This window comes from Bacillus rossius, chromosome 5 (genome assembly GCF_032445375.1).
Source record: "Bacillus rossius redtenbacheri isolate Brsri chromosome 5, Brsri_v3, whole genome shotgun sequence".
NCBI classification, from domain to species: domain Eukaryota; kingdom Metazoa; phylum Arthropoda; class Insecta; order Phasmatodea; family Bacillidae; genus Bacillus; species Bacillus rossius.
Window position 1 is genome coordinate 47,198,526 of NC_086333.1, and position 27,809 is coordinate 47,226,334.

Genomic DNA, 27,809 nt, shown 5'->3' on the forward strand with positions numbered 1-27,809 from the left:
ACTCTCAGCATGTATATCTGCGAATGGTATGACCAAAAAAAATCAAAGAATATTTTGAAACTTCTGTCTGTTTAAAAGAAATATGACAAGGCTTTCACATGAGTCCAGTAAAAATGAACCGTTCAATTAATTAATTCAGAGCTATTTGCTTTTGGCTTGTTGCAGTACAAGACCATTAGGTTACACATTTTTGTGTCTTCAATTCAGCTTTGGGCATAGGTGTTTCACTTATAAATGCTTCATCAGTTTTGATACAAATACACTGCAGTAAAAAAAAATTTAAAATATATTGTCATGTTCATTGTGTCGTGACAGATTCTTGAACTGATAGCTCTTTCAGCTAGAACAAAAAATTAATTTTTACGCAGGGTATTGTCCCGTCTGAAAATGGCAGTACCAATATTTAGATAGCAGATGTCGGAGGGATGCTGCGAAGATCATTAGGCACTTGGGTTCACAGTTACGTATTTGCATCCAATCCTTTAACACATAGCTTGTATGTTTTTTTCAGTGTGCGACAAAGGTGTGACTATAAGAAGAAAAATTGTTAAATACAATCTGGAAACAACATTTGTAAATTGGGCTTAGAGCTTGGTAGTTAATTTTCAATCTTACCTTCACATATGTAGTAGTAGTAGTTTAGACATAACTGAAAAGCTACAGTAAAGTTAAGACCCTGATGTGCTGTCAATAATGGTTAAATAGTATTATTTTAATACAGAAAGCTTATTGCAAATTTATATTTTAGTTTCTCATTAGGTACAGGTGCATATTTGTTTTCAAATTTTTTGATTCAAATTAGGTCAGTAGTGTCGTATATAAACTATGATTTTTTTTAAAAGTACAACAAAAAATATATAAATACAACAGCCAGGCTATTATTTAATGTTTATTTTTTAAAAAAATTAATCATAACGAGTTAGCTGTTCTTGGTCAAAAATGTTTTCTTGTATGTCGCTTTTGAAAGGATTGTATTCATTAGACACAGCAACACATTAAAACACTGTGTAAATTTCGAAGTTCATATTTGAATCGGCAAGGCAAATTCGTTAGTCTTCACACTTTCATTTCTATCAGAGTTTACTGAATGTTTTTCTTCTCAGCACACTTTTTTTTTCTGGTAAGTCACTTGTCCAACAACACTACACACGAATTGTATAGTCTTGTTTCTCCCTGTCTTTTTTCTGCCTGTACCTGCAACAAAATAATACATAAATTATTATAGTGACAAATAGAAAATTTACTTTTCAACACGTCCACATGTCGTCTATTTATAAAAAGCATTTAAGAACATGCTGAGGTTGAAACATTAGATCTGTACAGATTTTGCTTTAAAAAGTAATATTTTTGAGAGTGAAAATGGCCAAGAATGGGTGTTTTCAAGAGAAACTTTTGGTGTGGAACTCTCAGTACAGATTCTTGAATGCACCATAGCATTCATTACATCTTATCTTCATTTACATATATGCCATTAAATGTTAGGTTTACCTCTCTCTGTCACCCTATGCACAATGAGAAGACTGCCCCAGTTCACAGCCTTGTGCTTGGTGGCATCACTATGCTAGATTCACCAGTGAGTGTTGCACTTATCATCCCGCCTCACCAACACAAACACACTCCTAGTTAGTTGGACCCCTTATCATCACCATTAATGTACCTAGTCATAACATTTTTCCTATTTTACATCTACCTTCACTTTTTTTCTAATTAAATTTTATAGTGTGATAAATAGATGGGGAATATCTATAAAAACAAAATAAAATTAAAATGGAAGCATTAAACATTAAAATATAAAATTTAAAATCATAGATATTTGTGTTTCATAGCATAATCGTCGCACATTTTATACTAAAATCAAGTTTGAAAAGTAGGGGTGTGATGTTTATGCAAGATTTTTTTTAGGTAGAGTTATTCATTAAAACCAAACCCATTCATGGAAAGTACGTTTATTTAAAAAGTGAAGTATAAACATGCACGCTAAACAATTTGAATTAATAAGTCATGCAACAAAATCCTTTCTTTAACATTAAATAGAAAAACAAAACCCGTGATCCAAATGCGAACCTGAACGAACGCATAACTATCGTCGTAGTACAAACCACGAAAGAGTACGGGACATCAAATGTAGTTAACTTGGCACTCGACTGAGAGCGCGCGTTGCATGCAATCGGCGAGATATCAATATTCGACTACGTGTGCGCGCACTATATGGGAAGCAACATAACCAAACATGAATGATGCCAACAAGCGCTAAGCTACATTTTTAATAAGCGGTACACTGTGACGTCACACACAAACAGATACAGTTTATAATGTTTAAAAACATCTTTAAAAGAAAATTTACACATCAGACATCTTCGTATTTCCATTAATTAAATAAGTAAGTGGTAATGTCCGAATAAATTTAGATTTCTACTTTAAAATACATTGTTTTATATGGAAAAAATACCCACACAAAGCGCTCTGAATCTAATAGCGGGACCAAAAACATCATGCGACGTTTACGCGAGAGGTTTTTTTATCCAAATTTTGACACCCTAAAATGCTGGTGCAATGATTATGCGATAAAAGAGGGTAGTTTGGGTATTTACTAAGTACATAAATTAAAAAAATGTTATTGTGTATGCTGACGTGAAATGTACGCAACTACTGACAGACATTAATTCTGTCTCCCCCTTCTCCCCCTCTCTTTTTTTCTCACTCTTTCTCTCTCCCTCCCCCTCTCCCCCACAGCTATGTGACCTTCAACCACAGAGATTTGCCTTGGGAGAGAGGCGGGGCCTCTTCCCCTCCCTTTCTTGCACACTAAAAAATTTCCAGTGATAAGTAATTATTTAAGAAGAAAATGGCTTCAGTGCATTGTCACTCTATAAAATAGTGTATGCAAGTTTCTGTTTGAACTAGAGCAGCTCATGGTAATGGTGACAGCTGGATTTTCTTAAATTTTCACAAAATCAAAAAAAAAATAGGTAATTTTTTTTTAAATAGTCAGGGAAATTTGTAATTTTGGTAATGAAAATTCAGAGAAAATTAATATTACAGATGTGTGTGGACACCCTGGCATCTGTAGTGACCTCATTGTTGATGCGAGGCAAAACGAAAGTAAATACTAATGAGCAAACGAACTTGTTGATGAGCGACGAGAGTTCCCGCTCCACCTCCTCGTGGTGGAACAGCGGCAGTGCGGAGATGGTCTTCTTGCAGGTGTAGTCTTGCTCCGGTGGTCCTAGCTGGCAGTTGGAGAAGGCAGAGGGCGGGGTCAGCGAGATCGTCTGCGGGCCGTTCGAGCAGCCACAAGCCTGTCTGGAGCACGCGTATCAAGCGACAGGCAAACATGACGGAGGTTCTCATGCGACCGACCCAGGGTGTCCACACCAACTTGTGATAAAATTCCCCTGCCTGAAAAAAACTTAAAATATCTCTAATGAATTTTTTTGAAATGAAACTTCTTTGCTGAGGGGGCTACTATTTTTGAGAGTTACGGAAACGAAAATTCCGATAGCATGAGGGGAATATTTATGTACGTGGTGGGGGAACCGGTAGAGCAGGAGAGAGTGTCAACAGTGCAGGGTTGGGAAAAAAACAGTTTTTTTTTTAAAAAAATCAATAACATGCCTTTTTTTGTTTTAAACAGTTTGTCATGTTTTAAAGAGTTTTTTTTTTTAAGTTTAAACTTTTTTTTTGTTTTTAATATTAATTTTAATCAAAACCACCACAATATGTTTTGCACATATGGTTTCAGCAGAAGTCCCATCAGGTGTAAGGTATATTGCTACACATTTTTGAATATGGAATTCCCTGACTGTAGCCATTCCGGATATTATTAAGTACAAGGCAAAAAGTTCACCTTTCAAGGAATAGGCTACTTATTCAGTCCCGTAACACGAAAAGAGATTAAACCTCTAGTATGGTGGATTTCTTTGGAGAAAAGTACTCATCATGCAACTCTGAACCTGGCACATCAGTTACGCAGTGCAGTGGCTTCGTCAGCTGGTAGTGAACTTTTTTTCTCCACATTCCGGTTTGTGCATAGTACTGTAAGGAACCGGCTAGGAACAGAGAAGGCTGCCAAACTTGTAACTGTTTTCCGTGCACTTAACTAACAAAAACAAATTTTAATTAGATTAGATGAACTTAGTGGAACTGGCACCCTAAAAGGTATGACTGGTTTGACCCCAAGCAGTGCTGGTATTTTATGTTTACGTGAGGAATGTGTTTCACTTCAAAACTTCTCATCCTAGTCTGGATATTTATCACAATTGGTGACTTACAATGAGACAGTGATGCTTGCGATGAAAATGTCAATACGCAGTTTTCGTTTTCGTAAGAAATTAAACTTTTAAAATACATATAAAAAAACACGTTTCGAACAGAATGTTTTAAACATTGTGTTTTAAACTTGTTTTATTCAGAGTGTATTGTTTAAAACAATTTTGAACATATTGTTTTAAACATTTTGTTTTAAACGTGCCAACCCTGCAACAGTGACACCACTTCAATGCATGCACCAGCCTAGCGGTCGAATGAGAAGACAGCAAGGGTGGGGGAGGGAATAGATATGTAGCGTAGCATGCTATCTGCTAGTTGTAACGGCCGGAAGATGAGACGGCAGGGTAGAGGTGGAAATGACGTAGCAGTGATGCTACGGAATTATCATAATGCTGCTTGTGTTTGTACAATCCTCAGTTTTCGTAAAGGCTAATAATTGACGCTACCATATTTATTTTATATTATTTAAAGTATCTACAGTTTATTTATTTGTGTGGAAGATATGTAGTTATTGATTTGTTGTATTAACTTTTAAGTACAATTCTTTTTTATGTAAATAGTGTAATTGAAATAGAAAAAAAAAAAAAAGATGTATAGACGAGTACAGGATGTGGAAAAGCATTTTTTTTATCTGAGATCATCCCTACAACCTTACTATTTTCAACTATTATCTTCTGTTCAATAATAAAATACTATTAATTTATTTCTATGTATACCTAAAAAGCAAGAAGTTTCACTTGTGTCCCATGTAGACTCAACGTGCACATTTTTTTTTTTTTTTAATATTTATGTATTTTGCAGTTTAATAAAAGAAATAAGGGAAATCCAGCCTCCACCACCCCCATGGCTGGCCTCATTCAAGCAACACCCTGTATATGCCATGTTATAGTATGGGTGACTATGCACTAAAACACCATCTGAAAAAAAAAAATGCTTTCACCATCTGGGTTATGGCAGATTGGAGCATGAAATTTTCACCTCAAATTACTATCACTTGGAATTTACATGATTTTTCTCCGATTTTCCCTGATTTTCTAAAATGTGGACACCCTGTGACATTTCACAGCCAAAGTACACAAAAAAAAAACTGTAAGGACAGAGGCTGCAATTCACATGCCATGTTGGATTTTATTTATTAAAGTTGGGTTTACGATTAAAAACTTAAGAACTATATAACCTTTACACAGACGAGAGCATAGTTAAGTAATATGAATATCCAATTGAAAAATGGTAGTTAATTCCAGCCAAAAAAAACAGGTGAGAAAATTTAATTTAAGTTGAATTTTTGTATTTGTAGGTAGCTTTTGTCTGCATTTTGAACTGAATTTTCATTTATAATCATTGTTGATTAATAATTTGTTATCGTAACATTTTTATTCAGGGTGAAATTGGTTATGCATCTATGTGCTTGAAAAACCACACACATGGCTAGGAATGAACCTAAAAATTGCAACATTTCAGTTTGTCACAATTCAGAATCGAGGATATTTAACTTTAATACATAAATACTAACTAGGTCATGAAATGGTAATATCATCCATTCCAAGACAACATAAAATGACTTTAGAGTGAAAAAATTTATTCATGAATTGTAAATACATATTAATATACTCATATAATAGCAAAAAACACAAAAAAAATTAGAATAATTAATTTACGAAATCATAAAACAAATCGAATATTCCAAATTTTCCAATGTTCTTGGTATTTTATCATTTCTAAACATGATGCTAGTAATTCTGTATTTTCTACTCATTTCGTACTACAATATAACCGGCTTTCAATACTAAACATAATTTTTCGCTAAGAACACATTATACTGTGCTCTGATTGGTGCTTCTCTTAATTCCTACGGAAAAATATAAAACAGAATCATCTCTGTTAAGTCTAAAATCATCATATGATTTGCACATGACCCGTCAAAATTCCTACACAATCATAAACCATTCCACTAGTATGCATAGAGTCATATGTTAAGTACACGACTAATTTTTAATTCATAATTCACAATTATCAATCGTAAACCCAGCTTTATTTAATTGTTTTGCTTATTCCAACACTTTATGAAGAAATATTTTGAAAATGGGACCATAAAAGTTAAGTGTTATGGGTGTGACGATATATGGCGGGTGACAATAATTAATTATGCCAGGCAAAATTTTAAACATTTATCTAACTTTTACAAGTAGCATATAACATTTTGATTAAATCTGTTGAAAAAATCAACAATAAATTATAATTTATATTTATTATATGAATGTACAACAATCTAACGTGAAAGGTGTGTCAAAACCTTAAATTTTCTCATTTTGGTTTCAAGAACATAATTGGGTGACAGTTTAGAAAATTAAAGATTTGTACGTGCATGTTTATTTCACACACTGTCGAGTATGGGGCATTATAATCATAAATTAAATGTTTCTCCACAAATAACTTTCCTACACCTTAAATACATTTTATACCACCAAAACAGCCACCTATTTACACTGTCATAGGCAAAGTCTGATGAAGTAATCTTGGTACTAACGTAAATACACTACAGATCATAATGACACTCTGAGAAACAAAATTGTTTTTAAAATTCACCACAGTTTTTGATAATTTCTCAAAGATATTATTTTCCTTTTATAGAATAGTGTAATGTACTGTCCGGACCAAACGTTGTGATAGCTGGCAGCGCGGGGGTGAAGGGGCAAGGCGGCGGAGGGGCAGGCGATGCGCGCGCAGGTCGGTACGTGTAGCGTTCAGCATGAAAACATTGCTACGTGACCAACTCGCAGCGCGTGTTACGAGACGTACGGAAATGGACGGACGTGGACGCTGCCGACGGCCTCATAAAGTTATTCATAGTCGAGAAAGAGACATTATTGCTGAAGTAGTGAGTTTTTGTGATAGTGAATCAGAAAATAAATTTCTCGCAGCACCAATTCTGAAGGCAACAGAAAGAGCAACGATATATACCGGTGTGAGTGAGTCCAGCATAATGAGGATAAGGAAATGGAGCAGACAACATCCAAATGACCCTCAGAGAACTCCAGGGAAAAAACGGTGAGCAATGTTGTTTACTCCATTTGGTGACAAAGTGATATGTTTTAAACTCGAATGTTTCCGGGTTGAATTATAAAATGAAAGGGAGCTGGTATCGTCAAACCTAGTAATAAATTGTTTATTGAATATCGTATGTACAATGTACCCGACTTGTTTTCAAAGCAAAACTTTTTAAATAATTGTATTTTTCGCCTAAATTATATAAAATTATAATGTGAAAAGCAGTGTACATGGTATAAACGATGTTCAACGTTTCTATTATGCGGTTTTACGATATCCGCGTCCGTACTAGAATGTAAAAGTACAAATCGCAAAAGCAGCATAGATAGAAATGCAATGGCCGTAAAGGCATAGTTGAGTTAAAGTTGTGCAATCACTAAGTAATTTAAAGCTTGTTTTGAAATCTCAGATTTGTGTTTGTTTCGTGTTGTTAAGTATTTATTGTTAGGGTAAAATCACCAACTATCAGCCCCACACCCCATATTGGTGTTTTGAAATACAACACAAATAATTTTCTTAACATTGCGGACTAATTCATGCAGGCACGTAAGATATTCTGTTTCGGCATAATATACAGCTGCCGTATCGACCGTTGTATGACGAATTTGTGGGAATATCATTGATGCCAGTGAGAAAGTAATAGTATTTAAGTAAACACTTGTGTTTGCATTTTCATGTAAATTAAGTCTACCTTAGGAATGCTCGTACAAATGACCTTAACAATCGCAAATATTCTTTATTGTTTAATGAAATGGTAGTTCAACCTAACGGTTTCTTTTTCAATTCTATGCTACGCCATTTTGTCTAAAGAGAAATACTATACTGAAAAGTGAAATACACCCCTTTACTTTTTGCAGGCCAAAGAAAATTCGTAAGATCGTTGTCGACAGTTTTGACAGACGAGTCATACGAGATGTCATACACGAGTTCTACACTGTGAAGCATGTTATACCTTCAGCTCTTAAGTTATTGCCTATATGGGCCTCAGGTGTCATGATAAGGACAAGTGAAACCCAAAGCGTTGTGGCCTGGGGAGCGATGAGAAAGTGATACACGCATATGTTTTTGTAACAGAGACAACGCGTCCGAGCCGTGCCGGGCCGTGCCGAATGTGCGCCACGTGTGACCGTGCCTACAGCACTAGGGAGTCCAGCTACCACAACGTTTGGTCCGGACAGTACCTAACCATTACAATTTTTTGTTTTGTTTTTAGTTGTAATTTAATTATCTAAAACAAGATTAATATGATCTGTAGAAACATCCAAACATTTTAATTGTATGGTTTTTGGAAACCAAGGAAACTGAAATGTGGGTGGGTCAGACTGTGATTTAAACCCAAGAACTCAATATTGCAAGTATAGTGTCCTACCATTTAATTTGAAACTTAAGTTTATGTAATAACTGTAACATGTCCAATGTTTATAAATTACAAGCTTCTGTTTATATTACAATAAAAAAAAAACGCTTTGATTGAATCAAATATTTAAATTTTAATAGTACAGAATATTATTATTTTATATATTATATTCCTAGTTCTGATTAATGTGAATACACATAATTGTTAAATGAAAATAAATTTTATTGATTGGCAAAGTCTTCTGTATTAATTAGAAGCATATGACAGCTTTTTTGTGTGTACATATTTTAACATATTTTATTTCCTTACATTCAGGGGTAGATTCAAGAAACTCTTTGTGATTCAAATTCGAGATATGGACTGACATCGACCGGGGCTTCGCCCCATAAGCCTGGTTGGACTAAATTCCCTTCCTTGACCTTCACCCGTTCCTTCGCGGCATGGAATTACTGAAGTACACAGTCATGTGTTTTCAAACAGCGCGCCACGAACTACTGGAAGACGGAGTTTTAAGCTTAGTGCTTCGGAACAACAACAACGGTGCCATAGCGGACCAGAACTGAACTAACCTAGATCCTGTTTAAATGTTCGCATGTAGCTAAGTAACGAGAGGACATGAATTTTTTTATGTCAGTATGTATTTTAAGAGTGCTTTTCTTGTTTAACCGCGGAACATAACTAAACTAGTGTGACGGTTCTGTGGTATTGTGGAAGAGGCCATGTCGCCCTTCCGGCCCAGACTGCAACTAGCAATGGTTGAGGTGAGACGCATACGCACCCCGGGAACTTCATCCATGTGCATCGCCGAACTGAACTTAGATCTGTTAACGTAATTCAATCTCAATCAATTTTATATTATCCTTGGGGCTCGCCTCGGGCGGCAGACTGTCCAATTGACTGTCCAATTCAGTATTTTTTAACCCTTTAGCGTGACTTTGCCAGACAGCTAAGCGATATAATCTAGTGCGACCACCGCGTGGTCCGGCTATCGCTTAACTCAGTTCATGCCGTGGGTACTGTGTAACCTAATGTCAAAGTATAATAAAAAAAAAACCTTACTGAGTTTACATTATTTACTGACCACGTGCCAGCTCTCCCAGGTATCAGGCACGTGGGTCACCTTTAAGAGCCCACTGGAGTGTGCAACCATCTTTGTCATGTGTAAGCGTGCCCGATGCTGAGAGTGGGCCAGGTCTGTGCGATAATTGGAGGCTAGGAGGGACCGAATCTCGTTCCGCCCTGAGATGAGTCTCTGCCGGGTCCGTGTGCCCTTATACGGTGGCGCCCAAATTCACAGCCGTTGACGATTCACACCCTCTGGAACCACGACAGGACTAAAGAAAATTGAGAATTAAATCATCACTGAAACTTTAAAAATATTTTTTATAGTTTGCCTTCTTTTGGAACAGAAAATACGAATGTGACAAAACCTCGATGTAAACAGAGTGTTCCAGACGCAACGGCCATACCGAAGCCCACCCTAGGCCACTAGTGGCAAAACCACAGCCCGCAGGCCATTTTGGTGCCCCCTCAAAGTTTGGCCAGTGGCCTACCAGCTACCACACTAATGGACAATCTGCTAAGTAGATCCAAATCAAATAATACCACACATCTTCCAATGCTTCAATTAGTAGGCCTGTGCGAAACTTCGACTACATGAATTACTCGATGCTCTTTTTAATATTCAATTAGATTTCGCCAGGAAATTTGCTATTCGTTTTATACAAAGCTTCGGTTGTGATGCAAAGCTTCACGTCTGATGTGAAGCTAGGTGTTTGTTGCGTAAGCTTAAAGACATTGAAATAATTTTTTTTTTTTTGTGTTGTATATGTTCTGCACAAATTAAGTTGTTTACTTAAAAAAAAAATCCAATGTGTCACTCAAGTCTGCGTACATGAATGCTCAATATTAATATCATGCATGGTAAATCAGTTCAAACATTAAAAAAAGTAAAAATATTATTCTTTTTACAATCCAGTATTTTATAAAATAAGTGCAATACAGCCTTGCTGAGATAATATTCACAATTCACTTTGACTTCGTGAGTACTTATTTTAAACATTGAATTTGATATTTGCTTCGCATAAAAAAACAAACTACATAGTACTTGCACAGGCCTATCAATTTGTAATTCATTTTTATTTTTATTTGCAATTGATAAATATCACTCACTTTCAAGTATGTATTTTTAAAAAATTCTAAAAAAATTAGATACAAATTCTATAACAGTTCTGCATGAAGTTGGTTATTAAGTATAAATATAAAGGATTTTTTTTTTCTTCAAGGAACTGGTCCTGAGATTTTACTGAACAATTCTCGTTTGCTGGTATGTACAGTAGAGTCCCGCTAATCCGAACTAATTGGGACCGAACCCTGTTCGGATTAGCGAAAATTCGGATTAGGCGGAATTTTCTTATATAATGCCATTTATGGTCTTTATGAGGCGTGGGCTATTTAACATCTGATGTGTCAAATATTAAAGATCAGACACAAAACACACCCTTATTATTTAGCGTATTTAGCATAATATAAATACGTAAATATTTAAGTACTATGTACGTAATCATATTTTTTTTCTTTTTAGTTGAAGGAGAAATAGATAAATCATAATTTTCTTATGTACAATTTAATAAACGTAAGACATTACTTGAAAAAGAACTTGTTTTACTTTGCTTTTCAAGGTTCATAATTGTTATAAAAATATTTCTTTTTTCGTCCTAGCCCTGTTCGGATTAGGCAGATTTTCGGATTAGCGAGGTTCGGATTAGCGGGGTTTGGATTAGCGGGACTCTACTGTACTATGTTGTTGATACTGAAAAAGAGTAAGGCACAAGCTGGCCGGACAAGAGCTCTGTAAGTGTCCGTGATGCCGAGCCCTCACTACTGGAGGTTCGCGGCAGTCGGCGAGCGCGAGCGTGATTGGGCGGGCGTCCTGAGGCACCTACTTGCACTACCTGGAGGACATCGCGCGCTGCTGAGGCCCCCTGCACGGTCGGTGGCTCGGCTCCTGAGACCCCTCCATGGACTCTGTGCTCGAGTCCAGCTCAAACACCGACTCTGCAGACAGGCGCGCGGGTCAGCATTAGCCAACGCTTGCCGAGAACACACAACCAGCATAGGTGCATGGATACTAGGGACGAGTCAATCAAATCCTCACAATTCCATCAAGATACTGGAGGAAACGTAGCGAATCCAAAAATTCAACAGCGACAACTCACAAGTCCTGTTACCATTCCCAATATAACAATATATTTTGTACCTTTTAGTACGTAATTATATAAATAAAATCATGCTATGTACTGAGTTGGGAAACTTGGTTCATAAAGGTTGTATTTTTTTTTTAACACCATAGTTAGTATATCTAATTGAGGTACTATTTGTGACCGAGTTCAAAAAATGGATTCGAGGAAACTGAGATCGGACCCATCACTAGTGGATACAAATGCAGTTTTTTTGGAAACGATGAGTAGACACACCAGCATTTTGCAAAATGTTTTTTAAGATATTTCTTGAAACACTGTAGCTTGTTCAGGGTGCTTAGGTTGGTAAGCATAATGTTTAAAACTGCATTACTGTTTCCAGGTTAATTGTGGACGTTCAGTAGAACAGTAAACAAGTTATCATTAGCTCATTCAGCCAACTGTGCAAAACATTAACACAATGTGTTGGAAGTATAAAAACTAATATAATTACCCATGGCATACAGGTGTCTGTGATCATGGATACTATGTCAATAGGAAATCCAATGCTAATGTCAGTGCTGGATTATTGACACCTCTCAAAAATATAGGATTCAACACTTAAATTCTTATATCAGATTCAGCACTTACGTAACATAAATAATAACTAAACTTATGTTTATTAGAATGGTTTATAAAAATTATTTGATCTCTAAGCTAAAGCTTCATTTTAAACAAAGAAAAGTTAATATATTATGAATAACTTACTGATTCCTTGCTGATAAATTGTTAATTTTTTTAAAACATACTTAAAACCACACTATAGACATTAAAAATAAAGTAGAGTTTTTTTTCCAAATAGTCAACTTCCTGTGTGCACTTATTGCCAAGGCTGTTTATGTAACAAGAAGACAAAAACAATAACGGCTCAAACTTAACCACAATGATATAATCTCACAATTGATGAGCGCATAGTCACGTGCACTTATCTTTACCCCTTTTGTTTATATCTAAGGCCCTCAGTGGCTGAGATCACCATCGGGGTATGCTCACGTGGGTCGGAGGGGTTCAATACCAACACCGTGGCATGATTCAGACAAGTAAGTACCCAAGGGTTACCTCAGTAAAACCTTCGACATGCTATCGGCATAAGTCTCTGTGCATAACCGTGCAATGTGAAATCCTTCACATGCAATCACTGTGCATGACCGTGCTGCACAAACGAAACCCAAACAGGCACCGAGCACTCGCATGCACCCAGGGCTGCTGGGAGGGACTTGCCTTCGCGCGACGTGTTGGCAGCCCTGTGCGGGAACTGAGGGGCCCGGTCAGCGCCTCCGCCCCCGCTGCTGTCGGAGTTGGAGCGAGCCTCACCGGCGCTGCGTGGCGCTGCGTGGTACGCGAGAGCCGATTTGCTGCACTTGGCGGGGCCCGCCGCGGACATGGGCAACGTCTGCTGGCTCGAGATGCACGATATCTCTTGGTGGAATGAGAAAAGTTAGAAGTTACGGGTCGTGTATTGGAACGGTTATGCACAGAAAACCCTTGATATGATGGGACACTAGAGTTGCGAATATCTGAAGTGATGTCTATATTTAAAAATTCAGGATGTTCTTCTATTTCGATAAGAAATTACCTCTTCCAAACTAAAATATTTAGGTTATAAATGAGTATTTAAGTGTCTGAAAAACCCTTGATTACGTTTCGGAATTGTATTAAAATATTGTACATATTTAAAAGTAATTTTCCAATTATTGTAGCATATCCTTGAATAAAAGCTGCCTTTTTGTTTAGAATATCCTAAACTAAATTATTTTCTATAATATAGGGCAACCTTAAATAAAGGACGAGCATCAAAAAATGCAGAAGATAAGAATTTTAACACAATCTGATCTATAAGACCCCCTTTAATTTTTAATAAAGATGACAGTGAATGTAAGACAACCTCGAATATGAAGCGATCTTGAATATAAGAGAATTTATAATAAACAGGAAATTTCAAGTAACTGATCGTTATTAAAACATACTCCAATATAAGAAAATCTCAACTAAATAACTTAAATATAAATTACTCAATTCAAAATGACTTCAAGATTAGTTAAAATTTTCATTGCGGCTTAGTTTACTTGTGAAATAGTTAGGTTACTTGTAAAATTTAATAATCTTTAATTTTTTAAAATTTTGAAATAAAGAATATGTTTTGATGAAATATATTATTAAGTAGGCAAATTAAGGAATTTTTTTTTGTGTTTGTTGAGTTTACTGCATACAAAATAATGTATGTATAATTAATTTAATTATAGTAATTGTTTTTATTTTTTCACACTAACAAAACAAAGGATTAGGTATATAGTTCTGAAAAGTATTTATTAACAGGTTAATCTTAATGTAGAATTTTCATTTGTATTTAAGTTTTATGAAAGCTCTTTAAATACTGTTTAGTTTTCATTTTTGCTAAAGTATAGCAGTACCTATTCACACAACCCCACAAGACAAATTTTTTACTGTGGGCTCTAAACAACTTGGTTACTGGCTCATGCACAATAATTAAGGGTCATCCTGGAAAATAAGTATGACCCTATGTTGATTTTGTCTTCCTGCCACGTAATTTATACATTGGTACAGATAGAATCTTGACTCAAGGCTACTTATATTACTTGCAGACGTCTTGTACATCAAATGCGGCCGTGCGTTCACGCAGACCGGTCGTGTTTGTGCGCGCGCTCCGTGTTTATGCTCGTAATAATCATTCTATAGTTGTGTATGTAAATGTGTTATCAATATTGAGTCGTCTTTCCTAGATCAACCCGAATTCCCGGGTTTTGGATTATCTTTCAGTGATGCTTCAGCTACCGATTTAATTCCTGCTGACCACATGAACATGATAAGATCTCCGACCAAAAATCGGTCTTCGTTTACTTCTGGATGTCTGGATCAGCGTCCACCGTCAGCAGTCCTGAAGCCTGATAATACAAAGCTTGAAGTTATGAACATGGAAGAACTATCCAAATTGATAAAGTCCGTTTGTGTTAAAGTAGATGAGCTGAGTAGTGAAAATCAAGTGCTAAAAACACTTCTTCTTGACGCACGAAATGAAACCCATGAAATTAAGCAAGAACTGATTCATCTTAGGCAAAGTCTAAACGTAAAAAATAATCAGGGTATTTCATACAATCAGGTACTATCGAATCCCGCTAGTAACAAGGCTACCGATGCGTTCGTGTCCATTGCTGGTTCCAGTGACGTCACACCTGCAGATGACCTACTTTCTACTCAGCGTTACTCGCGCGCTGTCAAGAGCTCAGTCCGCATGACGCAGCATGCTGACAATGACAACTTTACACTGGTGCAACGTGCACCCAGTAAAAGAATTAATGCAACCAACGATTTGAAACGTGAACCTGAAAAGAAAAAATCTCAAATGAAAGTGGGCATCAGGAACACAACTTCTTTGAAAACTATTTCAAAACCACCTTACTTAAAAACAAAGGCTCTTTTTGTTACCAGGTTTGATCCTCAAGTACAGGAAAAAGAAATCATTGACTATATCTCAAATGAATTAAATTTATCGCAAATCAAGGTGACTAAACTGAGAACCAAATATAATTCTTATGCATCATTCCATGTTTCAGTACTTGAAAATGATTTCAACAGGATAAACAACATTGTTTTTTGGCCTAGTGGCTGTATATAAGCCCCTTTTACGGCAAACTACACCAGGAACAGATTCTAAATAACGAAACAATTAACGATGAGCTGAACGTTCAGCCACGGCCCACTCCTAGCCGTGCATCAACCAATGTATGTGCGTCAGCAACCTTGGTGTCGGGAGGAGCACTTTAATCTCACGTCCTAACGTCAAACATTAAGGAGTTTGATATCTACTATCAGAATGTCAGAGGATTAAGGACTAAGTCTGTTGAGTTCTATGATAATATTGTTAGCTCACATTTCGATATTATTTGCCTAACTGAGACTTGGCTTAATGCAAATAGCATTACGTCACACTATTTCACAGACCAATACCATGTCTTTAGAAATGACAGAAATGCTGAACAAACCAATAAATCAAGAGGCGGTGGTGCATTATCTGCTGTTAAGAAGTCGAAATTTATTTCTGTTCAACTGTACGTTGTTTTTGACTTTCCTGGTGTTGAAGCAGTTTGGTTTAAAATAAAATCATCTTCTAGCAAATCTTAAATTATTGGAAATATCTACTTACCTCCAGATTTAACGGCAGAGTTTGTCCGCATATATTTTGAATTTTTAGAAGATAAACTCTCCTCATTTCAAGATGACATTTTGATACTCGGTGATTTCAATGTACCGGGTATAGATTGGAATAATCTTAATCTTAACCATTTCCATCAGGCGACTATGAACATTAACACTAAGGTGCGCCATTTACTTAACTTTATATCTGTACATAGTCTAAAACAGTGCAACAATATTCAAACTCATATAAATATTTTAGACTTGTGTTTAACCAATCTACAGCTGTGTTCAGTGACAAAGGCTTATGATGTTCTTATCAAAGAAGATATTTATCATCCTGCATTAAACATCAACATCAAGATTGAGTCCTTCAAAAACAGTTCCAACATTACATCAACGTTTAGAAACTATAAAAAAGGTGATTTTCTCGGTCTTTTCAATTCCATCAAAAATCATGACTGGTCAGATTTTTATAATTCTATGGATGTAAATGAACTTGTCGACCAACTAACCAATTGCGTAGTTGAAAATATGAATATCTTTATTCCAATGACAAACAAAAAATCATCTAAATTTCCAATTTGGTTTACCAGTGAGTTAATTCAAGCATTAAAGTCAAAGAAGCATTTCCATAAGCTTTATAAAAGAAACAACAACACGTATTACTATTCACTTTTCTCTTATTATCGTAAATTAGTAAAATATTTAATAAAAAGAGACAAAATTCAATGGACTCGAAATACCAATAATTATATTAAAACTAACCCTAAAAAATTTTGGCAATATGTCAAACTAATGAAAGATGGTTTTTATGAACAGCATTCTCTAAAAATTAATGGAACTATCACGAATGATCCCGCTGAACTAGCCAATGGATACGCTAAATATTTTTCCAGTGTCTACGAACCTTCTACATGTATCCAACAACCTGTGACAAACAATATACATTTAGTTTCTATTCCTGTGCCCACAATCTCAGAATGTTTAGTATTATGGGGCATAAAATCGTTGAAATCATCCAAATCTACTGGTCCTGATGGCATACCTAATTTCATTATAAAAGGTTGCTCTGAATTATTAGTCCCTCTTTTGCTGCATATTTTTAATTTTAGTTTACAATCATCTGTTTTCCCAGAGAAATGGAAAACTGCTAAGGTGATACCTATCCACAAAAAAGGCTCTAAACAGAATGTTAACAATTATAGGCCTATTTCTCTACTCAATGGTTTTTCTAAAATATTTGAAAAAATAATTTTTAGATTTTTAAATTTCCAGCTTAAGAACAGTTTATCGAACAGTCAGCATGGTTTTAGGAAAGGTTTATCGACCACCACTAACTTGCTTACTTTTTTAAATCCTATACACAGAGAGGTTACCAACAGAGGGCAAGTGGATGCCTGTTATTTTGATTTAGCCAAGGCCTTTGACACTGTGAACCATTCTATACTTCTTAAAAAATTATTTAACTTTGGTTTAACTCAAAATTTTACAAACTGGTTTTCTAATTACTTAACTAATAGAAGTTTTTATGTTACAATTAATAACCACAATTCTTCCCTGTTTAGTATCTCTTCTGGTGTCCCTCAAGGAGGTACATTATCGCCTCTTCTTTTTAATTTATATATAAACGACCTACCTCAATTTCTCAACCATTCTACAGGAGTACTTTTTGCCGATGATCTAAAAATATTTAGGAATATAATAACACAGAATGACTGTATTTTATTACAAAATGACATTTCCCAAGTAAACAATTGGTGTAAATTTAATCTGGTTACACTAAATAAACACAAAACATTTGTTATATCCTTTACAAGGAAATATCAACCACTTAATTTTGATTATATTTTAGAAAACTCTGTAATCACGAAATGTTCAGCAATTAAGGATCTTGGTGTTATTTTAGATTCTAAATTATTTTTCCATAATCATGTAAACTATTTGTATTTATACATGTCTTCCCGCAAAACCCTTGCTATGATCAAATTTATTACTTTTTATGCTACCAATTCAGACTCAATTCTCTCCCTGTATTTTGCCTTAATAAGGTCCAAATTAGAATATTGTTCAGTAATCTGGAATGACATCAAGTCGGCCGATGCAAATAAACTAGAAAGTATACAAACAAAATTAATTAATTTAATAAACTTAAAAAACCTTCCTTCACCTGCTTTAACTCCTCTTGGTGCACGTAGAGTATATTTAGATTCTCTGTTTGTTGAAAATTGTTTTAACGCTAAAATTAACTGTACTTATCTCCTTGAAACCACTGGGTTAAAAATACCACAATTTAATTCTCGTTTATACCAAACATATTGTACTCTACATAACTTTAATGACATAATATACAGATTAGTTAGGAATCACAATAATAATCAATTGTCTAAACTTAAAAATTTATCCTCTTAACTTGTCCTCTACTCACATTTTACTCACATTTTATATTTTGTATTATCCATTTTTTTTTATATATATTGTGTATAGTTTAATAATTATGTAATTAACATTTCGCTAAGTAATGTGTCATGTTATCTTGTCCTTTTGGTATTTATATCATTTCTGTTTTCATGTTTTGTGTTTATCCTGTGCTGTCTCTATTGTGATAGTGTTTGTTTTTACTTGTTTTGTGTTGTACTGTTTTGTGTCGTGCCCACCTCTAAAGTCCCAAGACTGTCGGTGGGCATGTAACAAATTTAAATAAATAAAATAAAAAATAAAATAGAGCAATTTCATTTTTCAAGTAAAACAGCTTATTTACTTGGCAATTCCAACACGCCCACATAAAACTATAATCCTATAAACCAAATTTTGTTTTTGTAGCTATACCTTGCCTGTTAATCTGATACTTGATGGCTTTAATTACTACTTTCCTATATTTTACAAAAGTTTCACTCTTAAGGGTGCCATCTGGATGCTGGAAGAAAGACACTGTAGACACTTACCTCTATGACTCTCATTTAAAAAGTGGTTGCGATTTTTAATTTTTGTTTGCACAGGAAAGGAATAAAAAGTACATTCGACGTCAGTCTGGTGGATTCAAGTTGGCCAGTACCTGCATTTACACTATTCTGAACCCACCAACATCATGAAAATGGCCTTTTTCAACTTAATTCTTTGTGGAGTAAAAATTGTCAGAATTTAAGGAGCCAACAGTTGGACATGCCCTGGAACTTTTCTGCATTGATTCCTGCATTTTAACAGGCATGTCATTGCAGAAAATTTTTAATGACAATGCTAGAGGTAAACTGCATCGGCGAAACTGCTCGCCATCTTGTGGCTTCCTCTGTAACGGTCTGCCGTATACTTCTCCCGCCGCGCTGAAAGAGTGGAGGGAGGTGGGATGGGGACCGAGGCCTTTCCAGCGTACTGGCATATCAATTACAAGTCTTCTCACGAATGCTCGCATGAAGCTAAAACTGCTGCGTAACATTCAGTACCTACCTGTGTCCGTGAAGAGAGTTATAACTAGTTTGTGCAGTAGGATGTAATGTTATAAATTTACATTGATTAATTTATGTGCATATAGAAGTGATGGATTTGGAGATGAGCAACAAACCACACTAGACATGAATCCTGAAGAATACGAAAAGAAAGAACAAGAGTCTCTGAGAGGACTGCAGTGTGACAGCAAAAAATTTCAGGACATCCAGTCCTCAACAACTGTACAAAGACCTGTATCATGCGGAAATGTGAAAGAGCAAAGCGTCTGACTGCTTCATATCTTGGAAAAAATATGTCGAATGAGAGCAACAACACCACGCTATAAAACAGTTAAATCTATTTTATATTCAACCTTCTCTGGAAACTAAGCAACTAAATATGGAATTGAGAACGAACCTCATGCAGTCACTCAGCTGGAACAGGAGCTTGGCTAAGCCATAATTCCTTCAGGACTTTTCACTGACGAAATCATACAGTTCCTAGAAGCATCACCTGATGGGTTCATTGGAAGTGATGGCATCACTGAAATCAAATGTCCTGCATATGCCAAGACTATGCTTCCTGAAACGGCTAGTTCAGGTAAAAAAAAAATTGATTTTTGTGAGATATATATATCACCGCAATGGAAATTAATGAAACAAACCCCTGGTGGCTATAGTCCAAAATACAGCCAAACCATTTTTTTTGTGGAAGGAGGGGGTGGGGGTGGGATGAATAACATTACTATTGACACTAATACTCTGACATATGGGCCCAAAGAATTAGCCGTAGGTGACACGACTTCTTACTAGGTTGAAATTACAGGTTCTCTAACAACTAACCTTCGCATCACATGCCTTCGCTGATATTTTACGAATTTTTTTCCCAACTTCAGAGCAGGGGAGTATATCCCCTCAACCCTTGCGTCAGCAACTGTTCTCTGTGTACACTAGCAAACACGGTTAGGGATCGTCCATTAATCACGTGAGGCTCTAAAGGGGGGGGGGGGGGGGGGGGGGGGGGGGTTGTCGGGAAAAATCACGAAATATCACAAAGGGGGAGGGGGGGTGTAGAGAGATATCACGTGTAGTTATTTTTTCGCCCGATTTCTACTAAACCGAAAAGCGACGCGTGACCTTGACTCGCCGTAGCCAGGCAACAACATCCCCGCCCGCCGCAACATGAACCACCCGGCTCGGCTTGCCAGTCGCCAGTAAGACTGTGATTTTGGCGCCGAATACATGCGTAAATCACATATAAGCCTTTTCTTTATTATTTTAATGCCAGTGAGAATAAACCTGCAACCGTAATGTGTGTCTGGACATTTTTATCACTGTGCTTAATTTTCCAGAATTAAATTAGATTATACCTATATTTAAAGATAATATTCTTAAATTTTTAAAAAAATATTTTGTACCAAAAAAATACACGTGATTTATTGGTGGGAAGGGGGGGGGGGGGGTAGTCTGAAACCTCACCACAAATCACTAGGGGGGAGGGGGGGTGTAAAATTTGCTAAAAAAACATCACGTGATTAATGGACGACCCCTTACTGGTACATGCGAGTAAATTTACAGTCTCGTCTATCGCCATGAAAGACTATTGAAACAGGAAATATTTTCAGAAGTATATTTGGAAAACAAGACAAGCAACAATAACTGTTTGCAGCTGCAAAAAAAATATGAAAGAAGTTTATTTTATAGTTGTGTTTAATTATTCAAAACCAATAAATTATACAAAAAGTTGCAAAGATAAAATTTTAATAAAAAAAATTTACATGCTGTTACTATTCAAATTTAAAAGTCGAGAACAGTTAAATGTTTATTTTCAAATTTTAATTGAACAAAAAAATAATTATTTTCCCAAAGGCCTACTTTAATGAATAGTACTGAATCTAGCACGTTTCAAACATTTGCCATTACATTAGTGATTTTGCAGCATTATCTAACATCAATACTGTTTTACCGGAATACTAAAAATGAAAATGTTAAATGTAACCTGCTAGGAAACAGGGAACATGGCACTGAAATGAAAACCGTCAGCAATAATAGACTGAGGGAAAATGAAAACCTCGGAAGCGCAGTAATGCTTTCTGGTGGCCAATAAAAACTGTAAAAATCCAACTGAAAAATTTGAACGAGTGGCAAGATTGTTGCCAGATTGCAAAATGCTGTGCCGAACCATATTCTAATGCCCGATTAAAGACCTTTCAGGATTTGAATTCAGGGGAGGCTCTAAATTCTATTATTTCCACCAGCAAAGGCAAAGAATTTTGATAACTAACTATGTACTAGCAAAGTGGTTCACAACCTCCCCTTCCACCCCCCCCCCCCCCCCACCAAAACCAAAATGAAATCCTGCATACACTCCAATTTGCACAGTACTTGGGACTTGGCCTCCGTGGTCGGAGTCACCCTTCTGCCAGCAACTGCCACACCGGTAAAAATTTCCACTTCAAATCTACGAAGAATGCTGGTTACAAATTGTCCTCGGAAATTAATCACCTACCTTCTTAAATTCACGGGCACTAAGTTCACTTACTTTGAACACGAATCCACAAAGAATAATCATGGCATACAAGCAGAAAATTCAAAAAACTGGTAAAGACTGCTGCAAAAAACACAATTATTTCTTCCACCTGAGTTACTCTGTTTGTACCGAAAAAACAGAACTCAGAAGTCAGCACACGGCGTTGCCTCTACAAATGCTCGGTTCATCTGAAATTTACGAAGAAATCGTCTTTTATTTACAATGAGTCCTTTGTTGCTAAGTCTGCAGGACTGACCGTGACTCCCCAAGCGCGCACTCACCAAGGCTCAGCCCGTCGGGCGGACTGTTGGAGGAGCTGGCCAGCTTGGTCTCTCGCGAGCCGGAGCGGGCCCGAGCGCGGGCGGCGTGCTGCTTGCGCGAGGCCCGCGGCTGTGCCGAGTAGCACTCCTGCTGGCCGAACGTCTGGAACTGCATGTAGTAGTCCGTGTTCTGGACGCTGGCCGCCTTGCCCGCGCCCGGCAGGCTGAACGTGGCGTACGGGCAGATCTCGTAGTCCTGGCCTGCTGTCCGGTGCAGAGACAAGGTCACACTCGCACACATCGGTAATAAAATCTGCCAGACTCTTCTACCTGACCAAAATTACCATTTTTCCTGACTTCTACTACTACTACTACTACTAATTATTTTACCAAGTTTGACTCTTTTTTTACCATTCCCATAGCTTTTTTTTAGTTGAAACAGAATATCGAATATGCCATTTTATAGCATGTATAACTCACTATGCACTAAATCATGATCTGAAGGGAAAAAAAAAAGAATGTTTTTACAGCCTAGGGCGATGTCAGACTAGCGCGTAACTTTTAATTCCTCAAATTAATATAACTGGGGAGTTCCCAAGATTGTTCCAGGATTTTAACGTACACACCCCGACTTTCGCTGACAAATTCCAAATTCCCTGACCCTTCCCTGTGGAAAACCTTGTAAAGCTGGCAAACTTCAAGCTAAATTGTTGTGTATATAATTTATGTAACATGCCTCACATCTGAAACTTCTAATTATGTAGTTCTACTTACTGTATGTTTCATATTTTTGTACCTTACCATAATTAAAATTACAAGTGGTTTAAAGTTTAATGACTCATTACTTCATCAATGTGTTCACAATCTATAATTATAACATCTGTATGTTTGACTGTTTGTTTATTCGAGCATGACAAAAAAACTACTAGACCGATTTTGATGAAACCGTTTTGTGTTTAAAAGCTTTTTTTTTTCACTTAAAAAATGATGTATATTTTATCTTGCTACAGTGATGCGATCAGGATTTATTAAATAAAAACCACATTTTTGCATAGATAATTCATATGCTTCTTGGTGAGACCCATCCGCTTTGAGAAGCTCAGGGTGGCTAGCGAACTAACAGCGCTAATAACAGTATAGTTTTGAATAGGAAAAAGGAATTTGAAATGCGTTATTGCTTGGTGCATCCATCACGTCTGTTTGTTCGAGCATCATGCAAAAACTACAGGATCAATTTTTATGAAACATTTTGTGTTTAAAAGCTTATGATTAGACTTAAAAACTTCTACATATTGTATCTCTCTACAACACGAGAGCAGCTTGAAAGAAATGAAAGTTTAGGTTGTGTTGAAACAAATATGACATCAAAGATATTTTATATTTTAGGTTCTATAAAGAATTATGAACAAGGCAATAGCTTTTTAACACACTTTTATTAGCTTCACTTGTAACTATGTAATCAAAACTTGAAAGTCAATTTTAACCTACTTCTAATTGTCGTTTTGATTTGAAACTTTGCGAATATATGTAATCTGGATGACAATACAATACTTTTATGACTATAACCAGAAGAGAGGGTGGGAGTGTCATAGGAGCAGAAAACCGTGAATTTCGAGCTATGTGCAATAACTATGCTTTTTGGGCATCCATGAGGCCGGGGCATGGTAAGAAATTTGCCCAAAGGTGACTACCCACCACCCTGGATTGGAGGAAGGGGGGTGGGGGTGTAAATGCCACAAAATTCCAAACATTTTAAAAAATAATTTTTCTTTAAATTTATATTGTTTCTGAGACATTTCGGGGAACTAACCCCCCCCCCCCCCCTCTTCAACGGGTGATCATTAGCCCCCTGATATTTTTAAAGCCGGAAAAATTGAAGTACTGTACGTTGATTCCGAGGACTTCGGGATGGGGGTCAATTAACCCTCTCAAATTTTTGGGACATTGAAAATTGATTTTGTGGTGCATTTCGAGGAATTTATAACAAATTTAATTCATATATATTAAAAATAAAAAAAAAACTATAATTTAAAATTATTTGTTCAACAGCATTACTTGAATCTTATTTTAACCATATTAAAAAATTACTTTATACAGATTAATAGTTCAGTCTGTCGCTGTTGAACAAAATACTTAAATTAAAATATTTTTTTACCCTTTAGTTCATAAAACAATGAAAATGTGTTATTTAGTTTTGTAAAATATAATATTATTCTATTTTTCAAAATAAAAGTTGCATTTCAATATATCAAATTTTAGTTTTCCGCTAAGTTATAATAGTAGCAGTGGTTTTTACGACCTAGAACTGAAACCTGTGAAAACTTTCCAAAAAATTACTACAAGACTACGATGAGATTTATTGGATGTTGAACTTAGGCCCTCGATTGCTTTCAATTTGGCTGGCTGTAATTGGATAGTGGTTAATGTTGTACGGTAAAATACGATTTTGAAATATCAAAAATAAATTTTAAAAATAAAAAAAATGTGAGCAAGTGTTATTCACTACTCGCCAGTGAAGTGTAAACATTTAATCTCAGTAACAAGCGGATTCATATGTTCCCGTGTTGCAAATAAGTTAGTTTAATAATAAAAATCTACTCTCCAAAGCAAATCAAGTGGGAGGTAATAAACCAAGGGTGAATAAGGTAGAACTGAGAAAAAATCACATTCAAAAGAAGGAGAAAAGTTACTTTACTTCGGGAAATTTGATTTATTAGATTCCCAGTGGAATCGAACCCGGATTTTCGCAAGTGGGAAATGTGGCGGATGATGCCTTAGCCTGTGGGTTTTCTCGGGGTACTCCAGTTTCCCCCACCAATTCACACCCCATCCTATCTCCCTTCATGCATTCTCCCTCGGGTAGGGCAGCCGGCTCCTATGAGTGTCAGCCCTATTCCATCCATGTAGACCCTTGCCTCTGGTGGTACATGGTGTGCCGATTCTCTAGGTACTTTTTACAATATTACAAATTTCAACCTTGTATGGATGTTAAATATATCTGATACTCAATGTGATATTTTTTAGTTAAAAGTATTGGAATTATTCACAAAAGTGTCTGACAGTGGTGCAATATTAGTGATATTCTCAAGTTACCATGTGCGAAGCCGCTGGTTATAAGCTAGTGTTTAATAAAATGTTCCTGAATGTTCCCTACCCTGAATAAAATTTTAAAATTCCCTGAAGAAATTTTATTAAATAATTTACCTATATTGCCATTTTCTGAAGGAAAAAAAAATTAAGTCCTCACATCTGGCCTAGTTCACACACCATTTTCATTATTTATTTGAAAATTCGGACAGAAACTTGCATCATATTATAGTGTGTATGACTATACTGTAACGTTTTCCACCCCCGACTCACGTTTGTTCGGGCGCCATTGGTTGTTGCACAACTCCCCAACCAAAGGGATTTTCCAGCGGTTCAGTGGTTACCGAAAAATGGCTACACAAGAGTTTGTCGCATCACTTCCACTCAACCAACTCGCAACACGTTGATCCAGTCCTTTTTCAGTCTCGCTTCCTTCCTCCTCCCCTGTGCACCTTTCACCCCCGTTTTCTCACAGCGTCCCCTCCTCCATCTTGACCTTCTTCCTCCTCCGTCCTCCCTTCCGCTGGCAGTCCGTATCCCTCCGCCACACGCCAAATGAGGGAAATTGACTTCACCACTGTTTAGCAAGCTCACTTATTCTAACAAAGTCTAATTTCAGAAAATGTTTAACCACTATTATTGACGTCCTACAAGTTAGTTCACACGCAAAAGTTTCAAGCTAAAAACTAAGTGGATCAGGGCGCAAGAAAGTAGTTCCTAGCCAATAACAGCCCCCTGGCTGTAGACAATACTGCTATCAAAGTTGGAAAAAAGTGGCTTAACTGCCATTTTATCAGGGCATGGGGGTAAGCTGCAGTCCACCTCACAACCCCCCAGATAAAGTCATCCTAATGGGTGACTCTCACAACATTCAGATGGCTTTCTCTCTCAGCAGGCTCACATCAGTCACTGCACTAGTAGCATGATCAACACAAATAACATTCCTCATTCTCCTCTATATAATAACACCACTTATCTACACAGGTTCTTAGTTGTCATGGCTTCTAGTCTCCCACTAGGGTAACCCAACCATGTTGCCCCTACCACATGAGATCCAGTCATGGCCCCTTTCTTTAACACCCTCAAATCACATGTCACAAAAGTAAGGCTTCAGTAACCCTTGATTAAAGATACCCCGCACTTCATTATTTTTGACCCCCACCAGTTCCCAAACATTCGGGCCCACTGCCTTGCTTAACCTGAAAGGTCCCTCATAGAGTAGGTGAAGTTTCTTGGTTTCCTTCTGCAAATAGTTACTTTTCTCACTAACTCTGAGTAATACTAGGTCCCCTACCTGGAATCTCTGAAACGGTTTACTTTGTTGCTGACCCCTCTTTAACGCTGCATGCTTCAAGCGAAGGCGTACTTCTTTCACCCTATCTTCCCTACTCAATTCATCACCTGCAGGAAACACACATTGTCCTGCTAGCTCATCCCGTTGTCTTTCATCTGTCACAATCTCTCGTGGAGAGAACCCGGTCCCACTGTGTACCTGCTCATTAAGCACTCTGTTGATGAGCGGAACTGCATCAGCCCACTTACTATGGCTATCATGGCAGTAGGTCCGCAGCAATCTCCCTATTTCCCGCATGACTCTCTCACTAGGGTTGCTTTGGGGATGTCGGACAGAACTGTGCACTACTTCTGTTCCTGCCCAGGCGCACTCCCATCTCCACATGTCTGATGTAAATTGCGTCCCATGATCGCTAAGCACCCTCTTAGGTACCCCATACTCACTGAAATACTGATTGATCAGCTTGCTAACACAAGCAGCTGCGGTAGCTTTCTTTAATGGATAACAACAGACCAGCTTTGAGAACACATCCAACACTACGAACAGATACTGAACACCGCCCCGACCCTTTGGTAATGGTCCATACAAATCAACTGCGATTAGCTCCCCAGGCCCCTCAGGAATAATCGGCACCCAACTGCCCTCCCAGCTCCTATTCGGATACTTGGCCTTCTGGCATATGTCACAACTCCGTAATATCTTCCTAATACTTTTCTCCATGCTCACCCAGTAGTAGCTATTTGTTGCTAACCACAGAACTTTCTTGGCCCCAAAATGACCATTGCTGCGATGCAAATGCCAAACAAGCCTTTTCACCCAGCACTCAGGAACACATAACTTCCAGTCCACTGTACCTGCCTTTTCCTTTCTAAAAAGTAACCCCCCAGATAAACAATACCACTGCTTTAAATTTTCTGCCCTTGCATTACTTCCCCCCTGACTGGTGGTTTCCAATGATTTGATTACATCACCCCACACATGATCCTCTCTCTGCCGTTCCCCTAGCTGACCGAACTCAGCCACCAAGATCTCGTCTCGCTCCACGGTCATCCCTGCCATCACTGGTCCCGTTCGTGGTTTTTCCTCCAGCATTATCTCCCCCCCCTCTATCACGGTGCGGCTCAACAGATCAGCATCTTGGTTTTCACCCC

The 27,809-nt window shown here is 37.1% G+C and overlaps 1 protein-coding gene across 1 annotated transcript in view; it reads right to left on the minus strand.

Moving 5' to 3' along the window:
- Positions 1 to 27,809, minus strand: part of LOC134532255 (cell adhesion molecule Dscam2-like) — a 121,919-nt gene continuing 94,110 nt past the window's right edge. The window contains exons 19-23 of the mRNA XM_063368676.1: positions 22,299 to 22,541; positions 13,135 to 13,332; positions 11,629 to 11,731; positions 3,127 to 3,303; positions 1 to 1,194 (exon numbers count right to left, since the gene is read on the minus strand). Of these exons, the coding sequence (XP_063224746.1) occupies positions 1,143 to 1,194; positions 3,127 to 3,303; positions 11,629 to 11,731; positions 13,135 to 13,332; positions 22,299 to 22,541 (773 nt within the window). The 3' untranslated portion in view covers positions 1 to 1,142. The remainder of the gene's footprint in view (positions 1,195 to 3,126; positions 3,304 to 11,628; positions 11,732 to 13,134; positions 13,333 to 22,298; positions 22,542 to 27,809) is intronic.